Source organism: Strigops habroptila, chromosome 3 (assembly GCF_004027225.2).
Source record: "Strigops habroptila isolate Jane chromosome 3, bStrHab1.2.pri, whole genome shotgun sequence".
Lineage (NCBI taxonomy): Eukaryota > Metazoa > Chordata > Aves > Psittaciformes > Psittacidae > Strigops > Strigops habroptila.
The window spans coordinates 42,664,543-42,689,162 of NC_044279.2; the positions used below are offsets into that span (position 1 = coordinate 42,664,543).

Below are 24,620 nucleotides of genomic sequence, written 5' to 3' on the forward strand. Positions count from 1 at the left end.
TTCCGATTTTTCTCATAATTTACTAAATTGCTTTCAGGATTTCATCTACACAGATGAATCTTGTAGGGTGTTTTTCTAAATTGCACATGCCTCTGAAGTGAAATTTGTTTCATGCCCACCCTGTTTAAGAATTCTCTCTTTTTGTGGCCACAAGTCTACAGGTTTTACAAATTCAATGCTATTCAACCCTATACAGTTATATAGTGCAGCTGCCCAAGCAATTCTGGGATGACCAAAATTCAAATAATGTTTTTAAGAGCATTTTCCAAATGCCTCTTAAACATCGACAGGCTTTGGGGCATCAACTACCCTTGTAGGAAGCCTGTTCTGGTATTTGACCACCTTCTCAGTAGAGTAATGCTTCCTAATGTCCAGTCTAAACCTCTCTGGCACAGCTTTGAACCATTCCCACATGTCCTATCACTGGATCCCAGGGAGAAGAGCTCAGCACCTCTCTCTCCCCTTTCCGTCTTCAGGAAGCTGGAGAGAGCAGTGAGGTTCACCCCTCAGCCTCCTTTTCTCCAAACTAGACAAGCCCAAAGTCTTTAACTGTTCCTCATAGGACATTCCTTACAGCCCTCTCACCAGCTTTGTTTTTCTCCCCTGAAAGCATTTGAGTACCTTAACATCCTTCTTAAATTGTGTTGTCCAGAACTGCACACAGTACTCAAGGTGAGGCTGCCCCACATGCAATTTAACAGGGTTTTAAATTGCTCATTAGGGAATAAGTGCCGAAAACCTTCTAGGATATGAATAAAGTTATGGTGCAATTGTTAGAAAGATCAGAACCTTACTAGCATGCAGTAATACATGATAATGTCTAGCTTCTGAGTACTGATAGTCATATTTAAGAAAGCTACCATTGACATAGAGGACTTGATCATTCTAAACAGGGCATGAAGTACATTTGTGATGCTTAGCGAAGGACAATAAAGTATGACTAAGCATCAGATAAAAGATTCTGAAGTTAAAGTGTGTGTGTGGGTTTAATGCTCAGTTATATAGCACTGCCTAAATTAATGTTACAAACATGCAGATCACATCTGTCAGAACTGCCAGGCATTGCATCTCTTCTCTGCCAAAGTTGGCTGTGGAATAGCCAGTCAAATGAGCTGAAGTCTAGAACTGTGATCAGGGACCCCAGGCTGCTGAATGTTGTTCAGTTTAGCATTATCCAGTAGGCTATATAGCCTGCCTCTCCACAGGAAGATGGCTTTATGTCCCACTAATTTTTCCCAAAACTCATTTCCAAATGCCTATAAAACGATGACTCAACAGTTCAAAGAATACTAAAATCTGCTTAAATGGAACATTATTAACAACTTAAACCTAAGAGTTATGCTACAAGTATTTTCTTTTAGTTCTGTTTATTTCTTTAATAGTTTTTCTGATATGTTTCTGACATGTTTTGCCTAAAAGATATCTACCTAGTTTCTATGTACAAAGCATTTAATTACTTCCACTGACAGCTGATTGCCTCTGTTCTCCCATGGTGTTTGCATTCAGAAAATAAAGCTCTTTTACAGGATTTATTCAGTAGCATAAATTAATATTACTAAGATTCTAATTGTTACTTAGTAGGAAGGAGCATACAAAGAGTAAGGATCCTTCCTCCCCTTTTGTCTTTATCTGGGACCAGAGATATTTATTATTTCTTTTCACATGGAAAAGACGAGGGTTTAATGGGTGCAAGTTGCTCCTGGGAAGATTCTGACTGGACACAAAAGGGAAATTTTTCACAAAGAGAACACTCAGCCACTGGAATAATTTCCCCAGGGAAGTGGTGGATTCCCCAATACTAGACACTTTTAAGATCTGGCTGGACAGGGTCTGGGACATCTAATCTAGGTCATGTGTTGCCTAGAAAGGTTGGACCAGATGAACCTTGAGGTCCCTTCCAACCTGGTTTTCTATGATTCTGTGATTTACTGAATTTTTTGTTTTCCTTTCCCCATCCAGATCAAGACATACACTTTCTTTAATTTTCATTTGAAGGTTCAGAACGTTATTTGTAGCTGGTGAGCACTGTGATGTGGACACACTAGAATGGTCAAAAAAGGTCTTCAGAGTACCTGTCTTGGACCACTGGTGGCAAACAGGTGAGTGTTTTAAAATACCACTTGTAAAATATGATGAGGCGATATTTTCAGACTTTTTTCCCCGAGTCTACAGGTAGAACCGTTTTCTCTTTCTGTGAATATTTAAATAGGCAGGACCAAGCGTAAAAATAAAAATTCAAGCAGGAATAATGTTTGTTAGAAGTGGTCTGAAAAGTGACTTAAGTATATACTTAAAACACAGCATTTTTAAAAGCTACATTAAAAAAAAAAGTTTTTTGTGATCAGTATATTTAAAAATGGGAAAAAAAAAAAAAAAAAAAGAAGTTTGCATCAGTATTTTTCCAGGTGTATTTTTATATTGTTTGCATACATGACTGCTTTGTGACAGAAAATTAAGTGTTTAGGGAAGCTTTCAGGTTTAAGTTTTTTGCACATATATTTTGTGTACCTAGAAAATATGCAGCACAGAGTAGACTCTTTGGTCTTTAATATTGGTCTGTGTGGATCTCATCCAACCTCAGTTGATTATTTTGTAATGTCTCACATTTATTTCGCTTGAGGGAGGATTAGATTCTTAGATTGCAGTGAAGCAGAGTACCATCTGTGTGTAACTTTGCAAAAGTGCCAGTTGAATTCTGGATTAAGGCTCAATCAAATGTATCTGCCTATAACTGTGGATTTTCAAATTTCACTGTTACAAGGTCAAATTCGGATTTTGCCTCATGCACACATTATTGCTATTCAAGCTAAGGAAGTGTATTACAAAAGCTTCCTCCTCCTCTCCCTCCTTCGCTCCCTTCTAAGAATACCTCTTCTATTTTCTGTGCATCATTGTTTTAAGATGCAGATTTTTTTCTGTTCTCTCTCTCTCTAGGGGGAAAAAAATTTTGATTCCTCCACGGTGGGTCAGATATCAGACAAACAAGATTAGGAAAAAAAATGGCAAACTCTTTAGCTCCTCTCTATTATATGTTAGGTAATGGAATCAATTGAGGAGGTTTAAAATGAATTGCTTTTATTAATCCCCCCAATATTAGATAAATACTGAGAAAGTCCTGCAAGATAATAGTGTATTTTTTTATCTTGATTTAATCTGCTAATTAATTATAAATACAAAAGTGAGACATGCATTTTGCTCACTTCTCTGTGATCCTAATATCTATAGGCAAGAACAGACTTGAGTGATGCAGAATGAGCAATTAACTTAAAAAGGTTAAAAGATCAAATAATGTCTTTGACTACCTACTGAACTGGCAGTAAGCACTATTACTGTACATAATTTTGCATGTGTTTTTATTTGTCGTTGTGTGTGCACATATATATATATATAAAATTGCTTATACTTTTGACATATGTTTAGGGCAAAGGTTTAGTGATACTGTGTTCATGTAGATGTATCTCAGGTATGAGTGAGAGACCTTAAACAAACATATACATGTAATTGTACTCATAGTGTGTAGAGGTAAGACTGTTTGAGAGACTTTTCAAAGGAGGCCACAAACCCTGCTCATAGTACTGTATGTTCCTTGATTTTTACATTCACAGCATGCTCTTAAATTAAATTGTAGCAGCCTTCCCTTCTGCTGTTCTGTCACCTCGTTTTTAGCAGAATACAAAACATATCCCATTAACTGTGAAAAAATAAGCAGTGTCTGTCACTTGGTAAGATATTGTTGAAAGTGTATTTCTGTGCTGGAAAAGCCCTTTAAGTCCAATATTACTGTATTTCAGCACACTAGGTCAAAGCTGCATGCACTAAACATGAAATATTTTACAGAGGAGATAACTGTCTGTTTCACTTTGTATTAGAAATATGCAAGATTGGTGACTTATGACAGGATAGAGGACCCAAAAATTCAGAAATAACAATTTTCCAAACTATCTTTAAAATAAAAAATGACTACTAAAAACACAGGATAAAAACCCCTTATCACTTCTAGCAGGAAGAGGTTGAGACAGTTAGCTATTTTATGTAGAACTAGTAAGTTTTTAAAATAGGTGAGGTTACTCAAATTAATAAAACTATTGAATTTCATGAATTACCTTTTTTGTAGTTGAATTGCAGCTGAAGTTATAAATTGCTATTTTGTTATGCCTGAGATTGAAAGCCTTTGACTTATTTCTAGATATGAAAATGCGTTTGATGTTTGGTAATCTGGCAAATTGTTACTTCTTCCTCAATTTGATATTTGTCTGCATTCTTTCAAAACAAGAGCATTACAAAACTGTGAGAAATGTTGGCACCTTTGTTTTACCTGACTACTGTAACCCTTCTTATGCAGTTATGTCTTAGTTGCTGGCTCTTTCAACTGAGGCTAAAGGAAAGGATGGAGGAGGAGGGAAATCCAGTATCTGAGTAATTAGTGGTTTTTGTATGATGGGGTAATTTCTATTCCCTTGTTTATGACTGAGAAGAGTAGGGAAAATACCAGCTTTATAGAAATGAGAAGCGACTGAGTCATTACTTGGAGATGGAAATGAGTATGAGTGAAGGGAAAGAAAAAGCTGTCAAACAAAAGTATTATAAAATTAAAAGGGAGTGTAAACCACTTTCTGCTTCAGGTTTAGTAAGGTATCTTCAAAGCTCTTGGCCCTTTTGCCATATATTGAAACTAGAAGTAAATGAGTATGGACAAAGAAATGTAGATAGAATTTTCTTCCATTTTGTCTTTAGAAGATTTATGGTGTGTATGAAATCACTGTGAGTTGAAACAGTACTTTGAAACAGAAGAAAGCTTTCATTAGAGGACTTCAAACCAGTTACACCTGGAAAGCCTGGTTGATTAAAACTTTGATTTGTGTCAGTGTGCTGTCATCAATAACACTTACTTTAAATGTTAATATTGGTGTTAAATATTGGTGTTACAAGTATAGTTAGCACATCTTACAAGCTGTGAAACGTATGTCAGTGAGTGGCAAAGTAGGATTTGAGGCAGTAAGGACTGGTAAGAACTTGCTGTTTTCTTTGGAGACATGGCAATGGATGAAAGAACAGTATTTTCAGATACTGTGCTCATCTGTACATGGAGAGAGGATAGTCTTGTTTTGGATTTGTGCAGTGTTTAGTTTTTGCTTACTTATATAAAAAGACACTTAGCATTTAAATAGCAATTTTTATCTTCAAAGTAGTTGTGCAAACACAAGCAATTAATTCTTTTAACACCCCTGTGAAGTAAGTTAATCCAGTCTTGCAGACATTAAATTGAGAAAGACGAGTATCTTGCTGTGAGCTATCCAGGAAGCCATTGCAAATTCAGTTTTAAAAAACAGAGCTTTTCTCGATCGGAGATAAATTTTCTTGTCATATTTATGTATGTTTTGTGATATTTTATCCGAAAGGGAAAAGGAATACACATTTTGGACCTTGTTTTGTCTCTGGGTAGTTACGTTTTAAGGAAATTATACAGTAGCTCTGTTTCAGTATTCCATGTAAGTATATTACGGGGCACCTTGCCAAATCTATTTGAAATAGCCTAAATAGAGTTTAGGTTGTAGCTACTGTGTCACATCCCTGGGAGAAGCCTCAATAGACAAAGAAATGTGAGTTTGGGTTACAGCCATGAGTTTGTGATGAGCTGTGGAAGCATGCGCGCTCTGAAAGCTCGTGTTAAACAACTTCAACTGCTTTCATGCTAGCTATTCAGTATTTTGTAGTAAAAAGAAGTAAAATGAAACCCTACCACATTGTTTTTGACATTCAAGAACAATGTTAAGAAGTCAGATTTCTGCTTCTTCATAAGTATAGGATGTAAAGAGTTTTTTTTCTCTTGATACTTTTAAATAAAAATGTTTTAAGACTATCTTTGAGAATGTATAGAAAAATTCAGTTGAAACAGAACTGAAACTGAAAATTCAATGATAAAATTCTACATGTATAAAATCTCAGTCAAGAGACGTGTTTCCATAAAACTTTTTTGATCATGTACTGCAGGAATCAAAGTTACGGAGCATGCAAGTGTAGCAAGTGTAAATTGGAAATATGTGCTATGTCCTGAGTGTCAGCAGGCAGAACTATGAGAAGATTGTCCATATTTTTTGTTTTCATGGAAATAGCTACCTTATCCAATAAGGAATGGGTGTCTGCAGCAGGCATAGGACAAAAAAAATCACACAATGCTTACTACATTATAGCTGCTGAAAAAGAAGGTTATAGGATGTGCACATTGTAATGAGATCTTGGATACTCTCTGTGACCCAGTGTGATAAAATTTACTATTAGGAATTCCCCAAGTTCTCTTGCACAATTAATATATTCTATCACCTTTAAAATTGTTCTTATTCCTTGCCTATGTCTTAACTCTAAAACGTGCAAACGCTATAATGGTAATATTTTTAGTAAGACATACTATTATTATGTAATTCCACATAGGACTAATAGTTGTACAAATCTTATATTACAACTGTACAAACAAACAACTGTATCATTGAATTCAGTGTAAAATATACGAATCATAGTGAAGTGTATGCACTGTAATATACCTCAATTAACTACTTTCTACCACAATCATGTATGGGGAACAGTTTATTAATTTGGTCTCCAAGCAGCATGATATGTTCCCCAGTCCTCAGTTTCCCTTGTGTTGTCCTGGCAACGTTTTGCAGAATCTTCTCTTGAGTATCTGGAAAGATGGATTTTGCAGCTGAATTGGTAGCTAATCTTCCCAGGTTTCCACTACAGAACTGTTCTTTAGGTGAATTGACTTGTCAATCTAGACCTCCATTTCCCCACATTTGACAATTGGATTACAGATTTTGTTCTTCGTTCATTTCCCTCTTTGTCCCATTCAGAACCATGCAGGTCAGTCCAGTGCATTCCTTAATATGATGCATTCCCATCCATTGCATTCCTTAAATATGGTGGCATTTTCAGACAAAGAGGCAGCAGAAAAGGTAAACTAAACAAAGAAACAAAGGGTGGCTGTTTAATTTGTAGCAAAAGAGTCAATTCTCGGATTTTTTTTTTCTCTATTTTTTTTTTTTTTTTTTTTTTTTTTTTGAGCTCCAGAAGTTCAATTCTGAACTTACGGAGCCCAAGAGTCTGGAGCTGAGATGAAAGATATGTTACAAATTTCTTTTGAAGTCCAGGCTACTGGTTTAGGTTATCAGGTCATGCCTCAGTGTAGATGCAGTTCATGCTTTTTAAAGACGTCTATCCTGTAAATACTAGGATCATATTTTTTATTAGGGGAAGCTGATATCCAGCAGCACAGTTTTACAGAAGTGGGAATTAATCTGCAGAAACTTATGCAGCTCTACAGCCCTGAATTACAGAATTCTCTGAGCATAATTTTCTGGATAACTGAACTTAGATATTAATGTAGAAGAGGAGGAGAAAAGTGGTCATTTATCATGTCTCTACCTGGCAGCTTGCATTCTGTCCTGTAAGTGTATGAACATAGATCATTTCAGCCATTGTTTGTTGTTTAAGTAATCAGACTTGTGAAGGTGTGGACTGCGTGTCATTAGTTACAGTAGCTTGTCATTCCTTCAGTGTCATGTTAGGACACCCTGTTTAAGTTTTTGGTTGTCCTTATTGGAGGAGAGAGAGAAGGAAATTTTTTTTAGGGACCATGGACATTGTCAATGCAGAGACTGACTTTTCAGTAGTGTGTGGCTGTCTAATTTTGTACAATGGCCTTTATCAAAACTTGTATGTATTTATTTTGTCTGTCTGGTCAACTTGTGCCAGCATCAAGGAGCACTTTCCTAATTATTCCTGATGATTGGCTTCTCTCTTGAGGTTGGAGTAATTACAGTTCTTGCAATTTTTATCTTACAATAATTTAACTTAAAGGAGTGACATGGATTTAAATTAGGGTTTGACACTCTTGTTTTCTAATAAGCCAAGTAATTTGGGCTAAAATGCTTTGGGGGAGCCAACCTGTCTCTTAAACCTGTGAAAAGCAGTTGTGCCTCTCTTTTGCAGTATTCAGATGTGGAGGAAGAGTGGGGAAATGTGCCCCTCCTCATGTGGGACGTTGGAGCCCTCAATCTGTGTGTACATCCCAGGAGTGTGCTGTAATTGCAGAGACAAAATACCCACTGCCTCACTCTCCTTCCACCCAACCTTTTTGTGGTGGTGTTGCTGCTGAAGGTGTTTCATTATGATGTAAACTGCTTGGGCCTTCGTATGGCCAGTCCCATGGAACATGAGAATTGCAGAAGTTTCTTAAATGAGCCTGTATTTGGAAATGTGATAAAATTGCTTATTTGTGAAAACCTTGCATTGGAGCACCATGTTTCCAGGCAGGTAGGAAGAGAAGGGAAACATTGAAAACTGCCGATGCTCAGAACTGGGCATTTGATTGGTGTAATCCTTGTTAATCTAATGGTAAAATATTGAATTACTGCAGTCATGCTAACACAGTTTAGCGTCTCCTTCATATATGATTCATGACATGTCTTAGTAGAATTGTGTTGCCTCTGTAGCATTTCAGTCTTACAGTCATCTATACTTATCTTCCAGTCTTGAATTTTCATGAGTTTTCTCTGCAGAACCCATGTGAAGATGATTCTCCTTTAGAAATTGAGGTGGTAGCTGCTTAGCTGAGATTTTTTTTTTTTTTTACAGAAGTGTCTTGTTTATTACCACGTACTGCTTATGTAGGTGTTGGACATGAAAGAATGTATGACTGGATTATATACATATTCTCTAAGGTGTTTTTACTTTGAATGAATCATTACAGCTGCATAGGTTTATTGTGGTCTTCAGTGCTGTTCACTGTCTCCTCCATTTCATGAAGTGTGTTTTCTCCTCTAAAAATGTTTCTCTTTTGATGTTTATTTCAGATGTGCATTTCACATGGCTTTCAGTTCTCCCATGCAGTTTGGGAAATGTGCCATGTTGCAAAGATCATACTGGGGTGGAGATGGCAAGAGTGTTGTGGTTTGAAAACAGGTGGATCCCTTTTGTTTATATTTATGGAGTTGGTTGCAGTTTGGGCTTGTCCAAGTCAGTAAGCACAATAGGTCCTTTTAGTAAAAAAAGAAAAGCATGCATCTCTGTTCTTTAAATTGCTGGGAAGGTTCTCTTGTTCTCTTTTTCTCCTTTTCTCCTGACTATACTCTGATCAGCACCTCCTCTGTGTTGGTAAAAACTCAGTATCAGCTGTGCCAGTGCCACTCTGTCTCATTTACGCTGATATTTTCTATCTTAGAATTGATAGTAAGGATGTATTACGCTTTTCTGTTCCCATTTGACTTCAGTTTCTCAGTGCTTATTAATCTTAGTCTTTCCAAATGCAGCTGGGCACATGCATTAATATGAATGAAGCATTATAAATGTTTTCCTCCTTTTTAAAGTTTCATTGATGTGGTTTAGATGATTGAAAATTAAAGGAACTGTAAAGCAGTCTGAAGTTATGGAGCTCAGCCATCAACAATGTTTAGTGTGCACTGAATAAGCAAATGAAGAAGAAGAAGAGGGGACACCTTTAGAAATGGGTATGCTAAATAAGAACAGTCTCACCTACATGAAGGAGATAAGCTGTGACAGCTTCTCCAGTTTGTGTCTGTGAAATTATTACAGCTTGCTGATCTCCGTCTTGTCAAATGGCAACTGCTTTTTTTCACTGCTCATGAATAAAGAGAATAAAGTCCTCATTAGTGTAAAGTAGATGATTTTCCTGGTGATTTAAGAACAGAAAAGCTAATAGTAAGCTGCATGGATCTAGTGCATGGAAGGAATGAACCATTGCAGGATTCAGGGCTGCCCAGTAAAAGTAGAAAGAGAACAGGAGTTTCTAAGATGCTAGACCCTGATAAATGAAAAAATATTTGAATTACTTAGTAGTAATTTTATCTGTGTTTTCCATCTTGGCACTATTACTATCCTTACAATATATTAAGACTCTCCAAAATGGTTAAACAGTAAATGGTTAGCGCTGAGACATGTAATTACTTTTTATAATCTCCATTTATCTCTTAGGATTTCATCATGTCTCAGTTACGATGTTACAGTAGGAGGAAAATAAAAAAAATGAAGTTAATTTTTAGTCTGAAAATATATTATAATTCAATGCATTGCCCAGCTTAATACATCTTTAAACATGCCACCTGACATCTTCAGAAAAAGGCCAAAAAGTTTTCTATTCTCCTCTGGTTATCTTGGCTGTCATTTTGATATAGGCAACTTATAAGATGTACATTATAAACTACCATTTGTAGGCAAAAGAGCCTGGTATTCTTACAAAAAGAATGCATAAACTGCTGGAGCTTTATGACTAGCTTGCCAGTTCATGATAACCGAACTTACTTTCTTCTTTGGTTTTAATATATGTCATGGCCCACCAACCTGTAACTAACTACTTGGAGCTTCTTTACAGTTAAATTTTGTACATTTATTCTGGCGATTTTATTTGGATGTGCTTTGAAATATTCAGAGGCCTTGCATATATGTACAATACCACAAACATGATGCTTTCTATGTTTGGGTAAGATTGTGAAAGGGAGCCTTGAGGGAATTTTAATGGGTTTGGCAGTTGATTTGGTTTTCAAATGAGTGGATTGAATATAGCAATAGAATTATTATACCAGAAGTATTAAGCCTTCACAAGTGTAAGATATATTCATGGTAATAGATGCATTATTTCTAAAAGTGCTTTGAAGCATTTAAAAATACTTAAAGAATTGCTGGTTTCTTTTCTCATGTTAATATCTAAGAATAAGCATGGAAAGTCAGGTACTTTCAGAAAATATGTTCGTTTATAAGCAAAATGGATTTTATTTTGAGATGCAGGCTTCAGATTTTCAAATACTTTTAGCTTATTTTGTGATTTATTTTTTTTCCCCACTGTGCTTCTGCACATTCACAAGAAATGAGGGAAATGCTCTGCTTCTGTCTAGCTGTACTCAGCCGTTATTCTTCACATATTAATATAGCTTCACAGTCAGGTTAGTACTAACATCATAATTCCTAGATAGTGCAAACAAGCTTGAAGCTGTCATTCTTAGTGCTGTATATGTGCATAATAATATGGCAATGCTTGCCCATTTATTTAAATATGAATATACTTTAATTTGTGCAGCACTGAATACAATGCAGTATTTGCTTTTAAAGATTGGAAATAGTGTCCCAGCTGAGGTGAGAGGCATTGGTTGATACCACTGCAGGTTAGGATCTGATACAAAGATAAACCAATAGAGTAACTACATAGATGAATTTTCAGAAAGCTGTTTGTTGCTAAAGCTCTGTTTAAGAAAAATAGCCTGGCTTATGAATGCTCTTAAATGTGTACCTCTGTTGCAGTTGACATTTAAAACTGTCATGGTTTAAGCCCAACCGGTAACTCAGAACCATGCAGCAACTCGCTCACTCCCCCTTTTCTTTCTCTCCCTGCTCCTGGAGGCATGGGGAAGAGAACCAAAAGAATGTAACTCCCACGGGTTGAGATAAGAACAGTCCAGTAACTAAGGTATAATACAAAACCACTACTGCTACCACCAATAATAATAATGATAAGGGAAATAACAAGGGGAGAGAATACAACTGCTCACCACCTGCCGACTGACACCCAGCTCGACCCGAGCAGCAATCTGGGCCCTCCGGGTAACTCCCCCCAGTTTATATACTGGGCATGACGTGCTGTGGTATGGAATACCCCTTTGGCTAGTTTGGGTCAGGTGTCCTGTCTCTGCTTCTTCCTGGCTTCCCCTCCTCCCTGGCAAAGCATGAGACTGAGAAAGTCTTTGATCGAAGTAAACATTACTTAGCAACAACTGAAAACATCGGTATTATCAACATTGTTCTCAGGCTAAAGTCAAAAAAACAGCACTGCACCAGCAACTAGGAAGGAGAAAAATGACTGCTACAGCTGAACCCAGGACAAAAAAGTAAAGTGATATCCTAAACCATGAGTTAGACTACATGGACATATTGATTGCAGAGGAGGAAATACTTGTGTTGCTATTTAAATGAAACATACTGAGATAAATAGCTCAGCAGTGGTGGTGTGTAACATGTGTGATTTGTGAACGGTCAACTTCGTCAGTGCAAACCACCAGTGAAAAAGGGAGTGGAGCATCCTTCGTTCATCTCTGGCACAGCTTTTGTGCCCCTGCTCTTAGGCCAGTCCTGCCATGCATGTGGCCACATGGCAAGCAGGAACAGAGCATTGATTTAGACAAAAACTAACCTGGCTGAAAAAAAGATTTTATTTATTTATTTATTTATTAAATCTTAATCAGTTCAATCGAATTCAATGTAGAAATGAGGGAAGAAGGAACATGGGGATGTACAGCCAAGGCGTAGAAGAATTATGAGACCCCACAGTTATCTTCACTGATGTGCATTTAAATTAGCTCAAGTCAACTGTGCAGTGTCCAGTTGTGCGTTTTAATTACAAAATCATCCTTCTTCATACAATGGATAATGAAAATGAATATGACTGTCACATCATTGTCCCTACAGCACAGCTACTGCCTGTGCTGTCTTTCAGACAGTAAACGCTTTCAGTGGTGTCTGCAGTGTATGGCCCTGTTGTTGATGATTGAGCACCCTTTGTGCTGCTGTACAATAGAGAATATAGAGAATAAGGAGAACTTCAAGTGGAAGTGAATACTGAACAGCAAGTAGTCATAACCAGAAAAAAAATCAAATAAGCAAAATTTTGTGCAACACTTTGGTCCTGTTGGACAGATACATCTGTACTGGAGAGTCTGTTTAATTAACAGATATTTCTGGTTTTGTTAGTAAACCTTTAAAATATTGATTGGTTCGTTTCCTATTTATATCTCTTTTCCATGTTTTCTGAGTCAAGTTTCTACATTACAGTTACTGAGTAGAGAAAGTTAAGTAGACTTTTTTCAAGGCTCTGTAAAGAATTTAACCAAATAAGAAAGCTCAAATTTAATTTCACTTGGAGGTGAAGAATAGGTGAAAACCTCTTGTTTTTCCATGAGGCTTACAGTTACCTTGTAGAGGTTTTACACCGTTTTATAGAGAGATGGACAAACATGTTTTGCAGCCATCCCACCTCAGGGTGACAAATTGCTCTGATCTTCTGCCAAATGAATGTAATCTAAATTGTAAGCAGTTTGTAATCTAAATCTGCAGTTTCAGATGTGATAGTCTCTCTAAATAATATTTGAGCAAGAATGTCTTAACTGAAATTCTTTCCAGTTGGTTTACTTGTATATTCTTTACCTTAGCTTTACTTAAGTTTGTAAGAAGTCAATAAACTGCTTGTAAAACAAGTTCTTGAATAGAAATCATTCAACTTGCAAGCCTCACTTAAACTTTGATACTTCTTGTGGGTTTTGCAAAGATAGACCACTGCTATTCACCATATTTTGGCATTCTGTGTGCACCTAGTATTTATTGTTTCGAAACTGCATGTGCTTAATTCACAGGAGGATTAAGTTAAGAATGCAGTCACGTGAAGGAAAAATAAATTATAATTATCATCACTGTTCAAGAATTTTTCTGCTGCATCTGTCATGCTCATCAGAAATAAGGGGTGAAATGAAATACCAAATGGTGCATGAGTTTTTGAAGTTACACTACTAGCCAGCAAAGCCTTTCACAGTTTAGGATGACAGATTGTCTTTAATCTAATCTAATTGTGCATCATGTGTGACTTGGATTTAATTTCACACTTGCTTTCTGACAGTTGGTAAAACTGAATCAGGGAATCCTTAAGAGTTTACAGTTCTCCAGATTCTTTAGTCACTGTTGTCTTCTTGTGACTCTGCTCACTTTTCTGTTACAATTTGCTGCATTGCCCTGCTAAATGTATTAGAATATCAGAATTTTAGTAAATATAAGCTGTCATTAAATTTTACTCCATTTCATGACAAACTTAAGCAAAAGGAAGAGAAAATGAATAAAATGGATGGGGAAGTTAATGATATAAGTATGATAGAATTGAAATGTAATTTTCACTAGTTTTACTCTTAGAAGATGGTAAAAATCATGGCATATCAACATATACTAACAATGTGGGTACTGCTGTACTGTGGACTTTTGTGGCAGTCTGCCAGCTGACAGCCCAGCATCGCACATCACATTGCATTGGAATTATCCAAGCTGTTCTCCTCTGTACCCTCTGGTGCAGTAGATTATAGTGGCTGGGTGTCATCTCCTTATTTTAGTGTTGATGGATAATTAGCATCAGAGTATTTGTAGTTAAATAGCCAGCACTAGCGAGGTGTACTTGTTCTTTCTACACATTAATACTGTATCATGTCTCATGCACCACCCTTGAGCTGTGCAGAGAGTGGAGATCTCTTCCTTGGAAGAGGTCAAAAAAACTTCATGGCAAAATTATACAACAGATATTTTTGACTCCTTGCTGAAGGCATGGCATGGCTGTACTGTACAGACGCTAAAACAGTTATCTGAAATTATCTTCCAAGACCAGAAAGCAGAAGACTAAATTGGTGCTTGGGCTACCAGCCTGCAGCATGGCTGCCTAGACAGAATTTGTCAGGGTTAACAGTGCTAAGTCACAGGTTGTGAGTGAGGCCACCTACTGCTAGTGTAATCAGAGACTTAGAAACCTGCTTGGGTTTTCACGATGAACTGCATGGGAAACTGACTTCTTTGCAGTGATATGCTGCAAGGGTAAAGGGAATGAGGTCTGTATGAATACTTGATGATCTGGCCCCTGAATCTTCAGGACTCTCCCAGTACATATTATTTCTGTGATGTGTTTCATTTGGTTTGATTATAAGGAATATGTTATAAGGAAGCAGTATGGTATGCTGTGGTGCAGATTTTGAGTGCTGTAATTCATCTGGTACTGTGATTTTCTGTTCCTGGATGCCCAGTAGCTGTTGCCATACTGGAAAGCATGTTGAGGTTACTTTATTGAATTTTTCATTTTGCCCGTTCTGGCATAATTAAAATGACCACAGCGTGGAGGGAGCATGTGCAAGGAGTCTTTTCAGAGCTGCATTCTTGCTCTGTGGGTGGATTTGCTGCCTAAGCTTTCTCCCTTCCATAGACCCTACTCTCCATTTTATCAATGCTGTCTTCTGCTGTAGTAACTCCTTCAATTCCGTTCAACCAAAATGACAGCTTTGCCAGGAGAATGGCTCAAAACAGCACTGCCATACTGAGAACTTAGTGTTATTAATGTGTATGTTAATGTATGACAATTGCTTCTTTTTCTTCTCTTCTTTTGTCTCCTCCGATATAACAACTTCCCACCTCTTTTGCATGCTTCCAGTGTCTATCAATGGCATCCTAAGAAATTCAAAGCAAACAGCCTTACATTACCCACTTAGTGCAGCCCAAACTCAAATACTAACGTCAGAATGCAGTGTGTTTTCCCTAAGTACTTCCTGCCAGAAAACACAGTATTTCAGCAGCGCGACAGTCTGTTATGTTGAGGAACATGAGACACAGTCTAGAAGTTATAATGTAGCAGGAATGTAAGTGGCACAGGGCGTTTTTCATCTTTAAATTCCTGGGTTATTTCAAAACTATTTTGGTTGAACTTGACTGTTGACTGTGAATGAGCAAGACCATTTTGAGCACAGAACTTACTAACTGTTGCTCTGCATCATTTGGCAGAGCACAGCTTCTGCAAGTCAGGCACATGGGTAGGTGGAAGATTTCTGATGAATAAAGTCAAGCAGTACTCCTTGTTACTTGTAAGAGAGTGCACTTTTTGCTTCTGCGTCAGCAGCATCTTCTCTGACATAAGAATTGCTTTCACAGACTCATGCAAAAAAAAAAAAAAGCCTGTATCAGACTATTAATTAACTATTCAATATATCTCAATAATATTTCAATATCTTTAAAATAATATCTTTTACTTACATGTAGAGTGGGACATAACAAAGAAGGTCACATCTATGAATTTTGAGGCCTATTTCTTTACATCAGGCCTTATCATGAAAGTAAAAATGTAATGAGGTACTTGAGAGACTTCAACAGTTATACTTTTAAAATGACCTCTCACTAACTCTCTCTTCCAAGTCTCAGTGCAGTACTTTTTGTTATTCTCAGAAGTATGTATATTCATTCCATTATAACTCAGAGCAGATGTTGAATGTAGCTACCAGACTAGTTGTGAAACATTGCTCTTCTAGATAGCTGTTTCATTGTCACATTATAAGGTGTTATGCAGAGAGGAAATTTGTTTTATGATCCAGTCGTCCCTGAAAATCCTTCCACAGCCGGAGGGTGAGCTAAGTTGCTAGTGTAGCGAGTGCAGGGTTAGCACCTAAATGCTTGACTGGAAGACAGATCTACTGTTCTGTTCCTTATATTAAAAACATTAAAGTTTTTAAAGACTTCATGATTAGGGATCTATCTAGACACTGTGCATTAATTTCAGAGAATCTATGATTATAAACAAGTGAGTGTCAGGTCAGGGATGTCTGTTTGTACATTCAGAAACCTGATGTAAAAGGTAGGTGGAATGCAATGTCTGTTTGACAAGCATCTGCATACAAGTCTTGACTTGAATCGTAAAGAAATCAGCCTTAATTGAAACCAAAGATTCTTAAGCAACTTTATTTATTGGAAATATATAAAAGGGCCACACGGTACTTGTATTATGCAAAATTGGTAAAAATATTTCTCATCAGTACTTGTTTTTCTGTATTCTTCTGAACAGTGATTTCTTTTCAGCAGGATTTTGAATTGAATTCTACTTTCAAGTCAGACTGTTTTTTCTGTGATAAAAAATCCTGTCCTAGAAAGGGGTTGCTGTTTCCTGATAGGTTTGGGAAATTGATGTTTCAATTCAGCATCCTGTTGGAAAGATACACATTGATTTCCCAAGACATGTACAGCACAAAGATTCCTGTCGTCCCTTGACAGTACTCCTTTGTGCTTCTGCATTGTATGCGAATCTTTAGCATTCGGGAACTGTTAACTGAACACAAAAAAGACATGCTTTTGGGATTCCTTCTCTGAATTAATAACTGGTCAAGTACAAAAAAATGTCATTTTTTTCATATATCTAAAAAGTCTTATTGACCCATGGGAACTGAATGTACAGCTTGGAGATTAGAGCACTGGGTAAATATGAAAATGATATATCCATTGGTAATTGAGAAGATAATAGAAGAAATAGCAGTTATAGAGAGCTATTCACAAAGTTTTAGAACTTGTGGTTCTTGTTTAGAATAAGTGGATTTTCATTCAGTCTTATTCACTGTTACCCAAAAAGCAGGGACAAATACAGACAAATTAGTATGATGAAGTTTCTTTTTTAGTTTCTATTGTTTTCATTAGCTGTGTATCAGAGAGTCAAATAAATCAAAACTAATTTTCAGATATTTCAGATTCTCCATGTTCCCTCAGGGTTTTTTGGTTGAGCACTCTTGATTAGAAATATTTGTCAATTTCCAGTTCATGCAAATCTTACAGGTACATCAGGTTGACAGTGATGCTGTGTTCACTACTTCTTGGTAGCAAACCTAATTACTATGTTTTGATGATAGGACAATGCCTTTCTCACCTGATCTGTTAGAGTATGGTATTTAGCTCTTGCCCTGCAATATGTAAAGTAAGAAATACTCTGTGCTACCACTTCTTTTCCTCCTAACACAGTCAAAAAAGAAACCATCCCCTCCACTGTCTTTTCCAATTCACCATTCTCTAAGAAAAAACCCCATTTTTTGTTATGTTCTGAGGAGAAGTGGAAGAAAGACTTCAGTGTAGATACTGTGCAGAAAATGAAGCTTCCAAACTGTTGAATAATTATTTTTTGCGTTTCTTTTCGTGCAAATTTCAGTGTGATCAGAGATGGGGCATGTTAGATTATTTTGATACTGTGTCACCACTGTAATTGTAGCTTGGGTGTTCTGCTTGTCGGAAGAAAAGATCAGGATCTGTGACTCTGTGGGGAATGCGCATTATATAAAAGGAGCAGAGAAAGATGGAGAAACAACTGAGCAAATCTTTTAGCCTCTCTTTATTAGAATCGAGGGTTGATAATTCTCATTCTGAGTCCCACAGCTGGTGTTAGGCCCTAGCTTAACTATGCTGTGGATGCTAATTTTCAGCTACTCATTAACACCTAACATAAAACCACCACAAGTTTCTGTAATTTTGATCTTGTTCCTGCTTTTTTTAGCATTTGAACAGTCATTTAACAACTTCTGAAGTGGCAGAGAAAGGCTGTGGAAGCTTAGAAAATTCACAGCAACAACAACTGTAATTTCCTAATGCAAGAGAACTGAAAACAGTTTTGACCATATCTATCAGAGCTGAAGACAAACCCACTTTGTTGTGCTGACACTAGAGAGTGGTGTGGACTATGAATTCCAGGCCGAGTGACCTGAGGCTTGGGACATCTCCAGAATGATAAAGCCACATTTTTAAAGTAATAGTATCGTACTATGTTCCTGCTAATACTTACACCTACACTTTGTTTTCTGTGGCTCAGAGTTACAGCAGCATTTAAAAGTAATTCTATAGATTTTTTTCTTTGAAGAAAAGAGAGAATACCAACTGTTGGGTTTTTTTTCAAATTTAGACTCTCTATTACATGACTTGATAGTTTTTTTTTCTTTTCTATAATAGCAACTCTTGTAGTATAAAAATATTATGTGAAACTGAGCTTTCTTAAGAAAAAGAGGAAGGTGAGGAGGGAGGAATTTCTAGCTGCCTAATTGTGAGGATAATTAGAAAGGCAAAGGCATTCCAGGGGGTATTTGTGCTGTCTCATTTGGAAACTTTGAACAAGGTATTTTATGTTGGTGCTTCAGAGGGGATTCCAGACCTGCCTTCCATGGGCTCCGTTGAGAAAAGAAGGAAACACAGTGACAGGGTTCAGTTTATCCTTCCGCAGTTAGATTAATGAATATCTTCCTAAGATTCAACAAACAAAACACACTTGTTTTCTCACATCTCCCCTGGCCTCACCACCACCACCAAACCCCACTCCAAAATGCTGTGGTTAGTAAAACTTTCAATGTTTGTGGGTAGAGGAGGAGAAAACATCTGGATTATGATCACAAAAATCTTGCAGCAATTTGATTCCTATTCCTTAGGTTGTTTCTTCTGAGTTTATTTTGGCAACACTGAAAATTTAGCTCTGACTTTTCTACCCTGTTTCTTTTTGAATCTTTTTGTTATCTGAAATAGTTCTCACCAATTTCCAGGATTATAAAAGAAGAATTCCTGACTTCATTATTCACAGTAAATTTTGTTAGGCACTACCTCTTCTCTGATCTTCCTGACCAGTATTGTCATGGAGAAGATTTGGCATTTATTCACCTTTCAAACCTCTGAATGTGTAGCTCCAAAATAGAATGACAGACAGTTTGATATTGCTTTACAGATAAAATAATCAACCAAGAATGATTGATGTTGTTTTCTGGAATTCATTCCTCCCAAGGATATTGACTCGTGAAACAACCCTTGAAGTACATCTGCCCTACGCAGTATTTCTGTATCATGGTATTTTCTTACTGGCGTGGTATAACCTTATACCCATAGCAGAATAAACTACAGGTGTAATGAAGAAAGTCGGACCTATTTCTATATGGAATGGAAAAAGTCCCCTTTTGAAGAATGCAAATTTCTGTAACGAACTTGCATTCATTAGATAATACATAAAAGCTCCCAAATTCTAAAACTTCCATTGTTTGTCCGAGATTTTTTTTTTAATTTATTATTTTGATGTGCTGAACTAGAAGCAAAACTTAAACATCAATAAATACTTAATGACACTAAGAACAATCTTAACTGACAATATCTGTGTTCTCTTAACAGAATCTGGTTCTGCAATTACTGCTTCCTGTGTTGGTTTAGGGAACTCTACAACACCTCCACCCGGACAGGCAGGAAAACCAGTGCCAGGATACAATGGTAAGACTGTGCTAAACATGGTAGTAGAAAAGGATATTGGTTATACTCCTGAATGAGTTCTCTTTAATTTTCATAACTTGTAAAGAAAGCAAATTACAGTCTTATTAGCACATTTTCTTTCTTTGTGTAACAGGAAGCTCTGCTTTTTTGTGTGTTATGGAATGTGATTGTGAAGAAGAAATTCAGAGTTATGTTCAAGAAAAGTGATCAACTATTCCTACGTTTATTTCATATTATATATCCTTCTAGACTGGATATAACAAAGATATGAAAAAAATACTGTGTTTTAAGGCTTTATTTACAGTTTCACGGTTTTAAATGAGAGCAGCAGTAAAAATAGTATTGGCAAATAAAGAAGAAAAATGTTAGTAATAACTATCGGCAAAAGAGGAAATGATAATTAGACAAATAGTTGTTATAACTTGAACTTTGAGTATTCTGTTATACCCGTGTTTTCAATTTTCACAGCCTAAATAGTTTTGCTTTAGAAGATGTACACCAAATAATTATATCTCAGAGACACATTGATTAGATTGATTAGATTTTAATCAATTAGATTAATTAGGTTTTTAATTCTTTACTGTGAGGGTGGTGAGGTACTGGAACAGGTTGTCCAAGGAGGTTGTGAATGCTCCATCCCTGGCAGTGTTCAAGGCCAGGTTGGACAAGGCTTAGAGCAACCTGGTCTAGTGGGAGGTGTCCCTGCCCATGGCAGAGGGGTTGGAACTAGATGATCTTAACATCCTTTCCAACCCAAACTATTGTATGATTCTATGATTTTCTTTTGCCTCTACAATTTTATATGAGAAGTATTCTAAAAAGCTTAAAGAAAATTCTTACTGGTCTGTGTCTTCCACAAACATGTCGTAGTGAGCTAGAAAGCAGCTTGGCAAGGATATAAATCTTCTGTTTGAACTCATCTCATACTTTTTATAGAAATCTAAGTCAGTTTTCTGCCTTTTTTGTATAGGTACATAGGCTCATATTTGAGAGAGTTTTAAGCATGTTATTTTTTAGTACTTGTGGAGCATTTTTATTTCCTGGTGGGAGATACAGTAGGCTATGGACAAATGTTAAAAGGATGACCTCTCATTGTCTGGAAGGTATTTGCATGCAGAGGGTGCAACCACAAGATTAAGAATGCAAAAATATTTTCATACCTGGGAACCCTGGTTTTTAACACAGTTTTCAATAATTATTTGAATTCAAAAAAATAATTACATTAAAGATGAAATCGTCTTCAGGAAAAGTCCTGACATCATTGGGCAGAAAGAGCTAAGCTGTTTTTTTTTCTTCTAATACAAACAAGTGAAAGTGAACATTAAAGAAAAAACTCATTTTCAGCAGCTCTGGATTTTAGCATTTACACATATGGCACGAAGACAAACAATAGATTAAAAACAACATTAAAAACCCCAAAGCTATCAAGTTTGTCCACAGTTGTAATAAATAGGGAAGAGTGGAAGAATGTAATTGCATTGCACATGCTATCACATGATAGGCCTAGAAAAAGTATGAATAGCAAGAATATAAAAATTTCCTACAAATTCTTTTAAGTACTGAGACTAGTGTAAGTGAAGAATTTGTTTAAATAGAATGAAGGAAATGAATTTAGCATGCTTTAAAAGTGAAATGTGAAAAGAGCACTAAAATTCACTAAAGCTTTATGAAAAACTTTACTACTTTCAGGCCAATTATGTCCCGTAATGCAGCCATTCATAAAACAGTGGATCTTGAAATTACCCAGTGTTGGCAGCTTTCTTGCTGTCACCCACTTCTGTTTTGATATTGTTTTGTGTTAATTGGAAGAGATCGTTACACCCTTTAGAAGCTGGATTCTGTGTTTTTAGATTGTGCATGCAACTACTAATGGTTTTGTAAATTGCTAAATTTATGTTGTATTTATGCTGTAATATAAATAGAAAGTTACAAAATCTGGGTTGTTTTGGCTGTTTTTTTTTAAATATGGCTGAATTCTTTCTGTTACAGTATTGTTAGAATAAACTGATTTCTTTGCTAATTTTTTAGAATACGAAGAATGAAAGCAGTCTTTAGCTATGATACCAAAGTGCAGTGACACAAATTCCATTTAAAAGTGAATCAAGATGCCATACTGATTTCTAGCTCTGTTGTCTTAAATCAGACATTATATTGTACTTTCTTTTTGATATACTTGATCTCTTACCAGATAATTTAATTGCATTTTTTTCAACCTGAGGCAAGACCACATTTTGAAGAATTAAGTCAGTTCTTCAGAAATTCAGGGGTGAGCAGTGTATCTCCCTTCCCCAAATTTTTGTACATTTAAATACACTGCTTGCAAGAAGGAGAATAAATGTATGATTACTTGTAGTAATTTAGATCCAGCTGAACTTTGCTTTCTTTGCTTGGGCAGTTTTCAAAAAGCATGTTTTTAAATGAACATCTGTCCAGTCTGTCAAAACCTTCTCTCCCTGTTTTTCCATGGTTTAGTCATTTCACTTTATTTAATTCCATTTATCAAGTTACTATCTGTTGTTCCTTCCTTGTGCGTCCACCTTCAGATGGAATGGTTGGTTGTAGTAGATTTCTCAGATGACTGCAGGGAAGAGGCTCTTTCAGGTGTTTTTCCTCAGAAATCTCAGTACCAGGGTATGATGCTTCCACTGAAAGTGATGGGCCAGTGTTGTCTAGGGAAAAGGCTTCATTAGAAGGTCTGGATTCTTTGCTGTACTCTAGCATTACCCTGCTGTGCGGCTTTGGGAGGTTCATGAGCTACTTTACGTCTGTGTCAGATGAGAATAAGCCATGTCAGCTGGGGAGCATCTTTCTGGGTCTCTCGACATACTTATTACTGCTAGTGGTATTTCTCACATTAACTGGGTTAGCCTCCACTAATCTTAGTTGTTATTTCCTACTCATGTTACCTGCACACTTTTTTCCTGTAGTTGTCACATATCTTAATGGTCCTTTGCTATTTGGAAGTTTAAATTTTCCGATATGGAAGTGTCTGTCGATTTTCAATTCTCAGTTTTTCCCTTTTGGGACTTCGTGCTATTTCTGCTCCCAAAGTACGGTGTTATGTAAGACTTTTTGTACTTAAGGCTCAATGTTAATAAGGTCACAAAATTATCCAGTTTGGCACTCCCAAATTACTTAATTCCTTTTGTTGCTTGGTGTATTGCCATTCTGAAGTGTGACATAATGAAGAAAGACACTGCCCTCCACTTAAAAATATGCTAATCAGGAGTTCTCTTCCTATATTTCTTTTTTACAGTGATGATTCTGGATGAAAATAAGGAACCAGTGAAGGCAAAGACTTTAGGAAATATTGTGATAAAGTAAGCAAACTAAGTATCTCACAGTTAAGAGAATCTTCCTACATGGGTTGTCTTTTGACTGAAGTTTTTGTATATAACACAGTAATTGAAGTAATGAGGATTGAAAAGTATGACTGTCTCTGATATTGATATCAAACTGCCAGAACTGTTAATGTCCATTAATATTGAAAAATCGAAAATCACAGATGAAATTGTATGAGTGAATGAGCGTGCATTGCTGGGGTTGGGGTGTTTTTTTTTTTTGTTAGGCTACAGCAAAGTTTACCATTTTCTTAATTACCAGCCTGTTGGCACAGGATGAAGCCTTTCTGTTGCAATGTATGAGCAAGATACTGAAGCATTCTCTTTACTACTTATGTCTTTCAGTTTAGTGAAATAGTACAGCAAGGCAGATGGAAATGCTTTGATTATGGGTGTGATCCTGCCTCCTCTTTCACTGTCTTTGAATCCCAATTGATGCACATTCTTAGAGGGAGAATGCGTATTGTGTCAGCCTGTGCTTTGCATGAAACACACCATGTTCAGTTAGGGTAGTACTTGGGCAAAACACATACAGGAAAAGATCCTGGGGGGAAAAAAAAAAAAGGAAAGAAAAAAACCTCAGCTCTGCATCATGTAGGTGATTTTTAGTACCGTTTAACAGACTTTTGTCAGATGAGTTCCATAAACTTTATTTTTTGAAGTACACTTTTCTTAGATAAAGGGACCTCTGTTTAGATAGCACTGTGAACATCAGTTAGATTTATCTTACCTTCTACTGTCTCACTGTTGCCAGATCATTTCCTTTAGTTTTGAAAGCTTGATAGACTACTGCTTGCCACAGCACATGCCAGCTGTGTATTCTAGCTGTTTCACAGGCTTTTAGGCAAATGGCATTTTCCTCTGACAGATACCTGCTTTGTGATAAACATGTTAGCTGTAGCCGCCTCTGTTTTCAGTCACAGAGAATGCTTCAGTTCTGAACACTTCCAAACTGCCAGCAAGTACAGGGCCTGAAAGAAATGTATTCATCCACTTCTCTTGTGGTAAAATTTAGGAGGGTTTTGGTAGCTCAGAGTCTTCGCTGCTTGTTTAGATGAATGGAAGGAAACATCAAGATTAGCGTTAAGCTTCAGTGAATTGAAATTCTATCGAAAGCCAAAGGATTGGGACAGATGTAGTGATTTTGATGAGCTGCTAGAGAGAGAACTTAGCTGAGAACTGAGGCAATGGACATATGAACTGGCCATAAAAGCTCCAGACACTGCAGCATGCTGCAGACATGCAGACTGGCTGGCCTCATAGTGCTTGCTTGGGAGTTGGAGTTGCCAAAATGTGAAGGTTTTTTTACTCAGCTGTACTAGTGGTCTAATGTAACTAGGCCACTGTAAGACTGAGGTGGTATCACATGAAGTTATTGTGCTGTGTGACACAGACGTGTGCTTTCAGGATAAAGTTTATGCCCTACCTAATTTTCAGCACCTTAGG

At 36.8% G+C, this 24,620-nt stretch overlaps 1 protein-coding gene across 1 annotated transcript in view; it reads left to right on the top strand.

Annotated features, from left to right (window-relative positions):
* ACSS3 (acyl-CoA synthetase short chain family member 3) overlaps positions 1-24,620 on the top strand; it is a 91,812-nt gene that overhangs the window by 44,555 nt on the left and 22,637 nt on the right. The window contains exons 9-11 of the mRNA XM_030480422.1: positions 1,996-2,099; positions 19,738-19,833; positions 23,090-23,153. Of these exons, the coding sequence (XP_030336282.1) occupies positions 1,996-2,099; positions 19,738-19,833; positions 23,090-23,153 (264 nt within the window). The remainder of the gene's footprint in view (positions 1-1,995; positions 2,100-19,737; positions 19,834-23,089; positions 23,154-24,620) is intronic.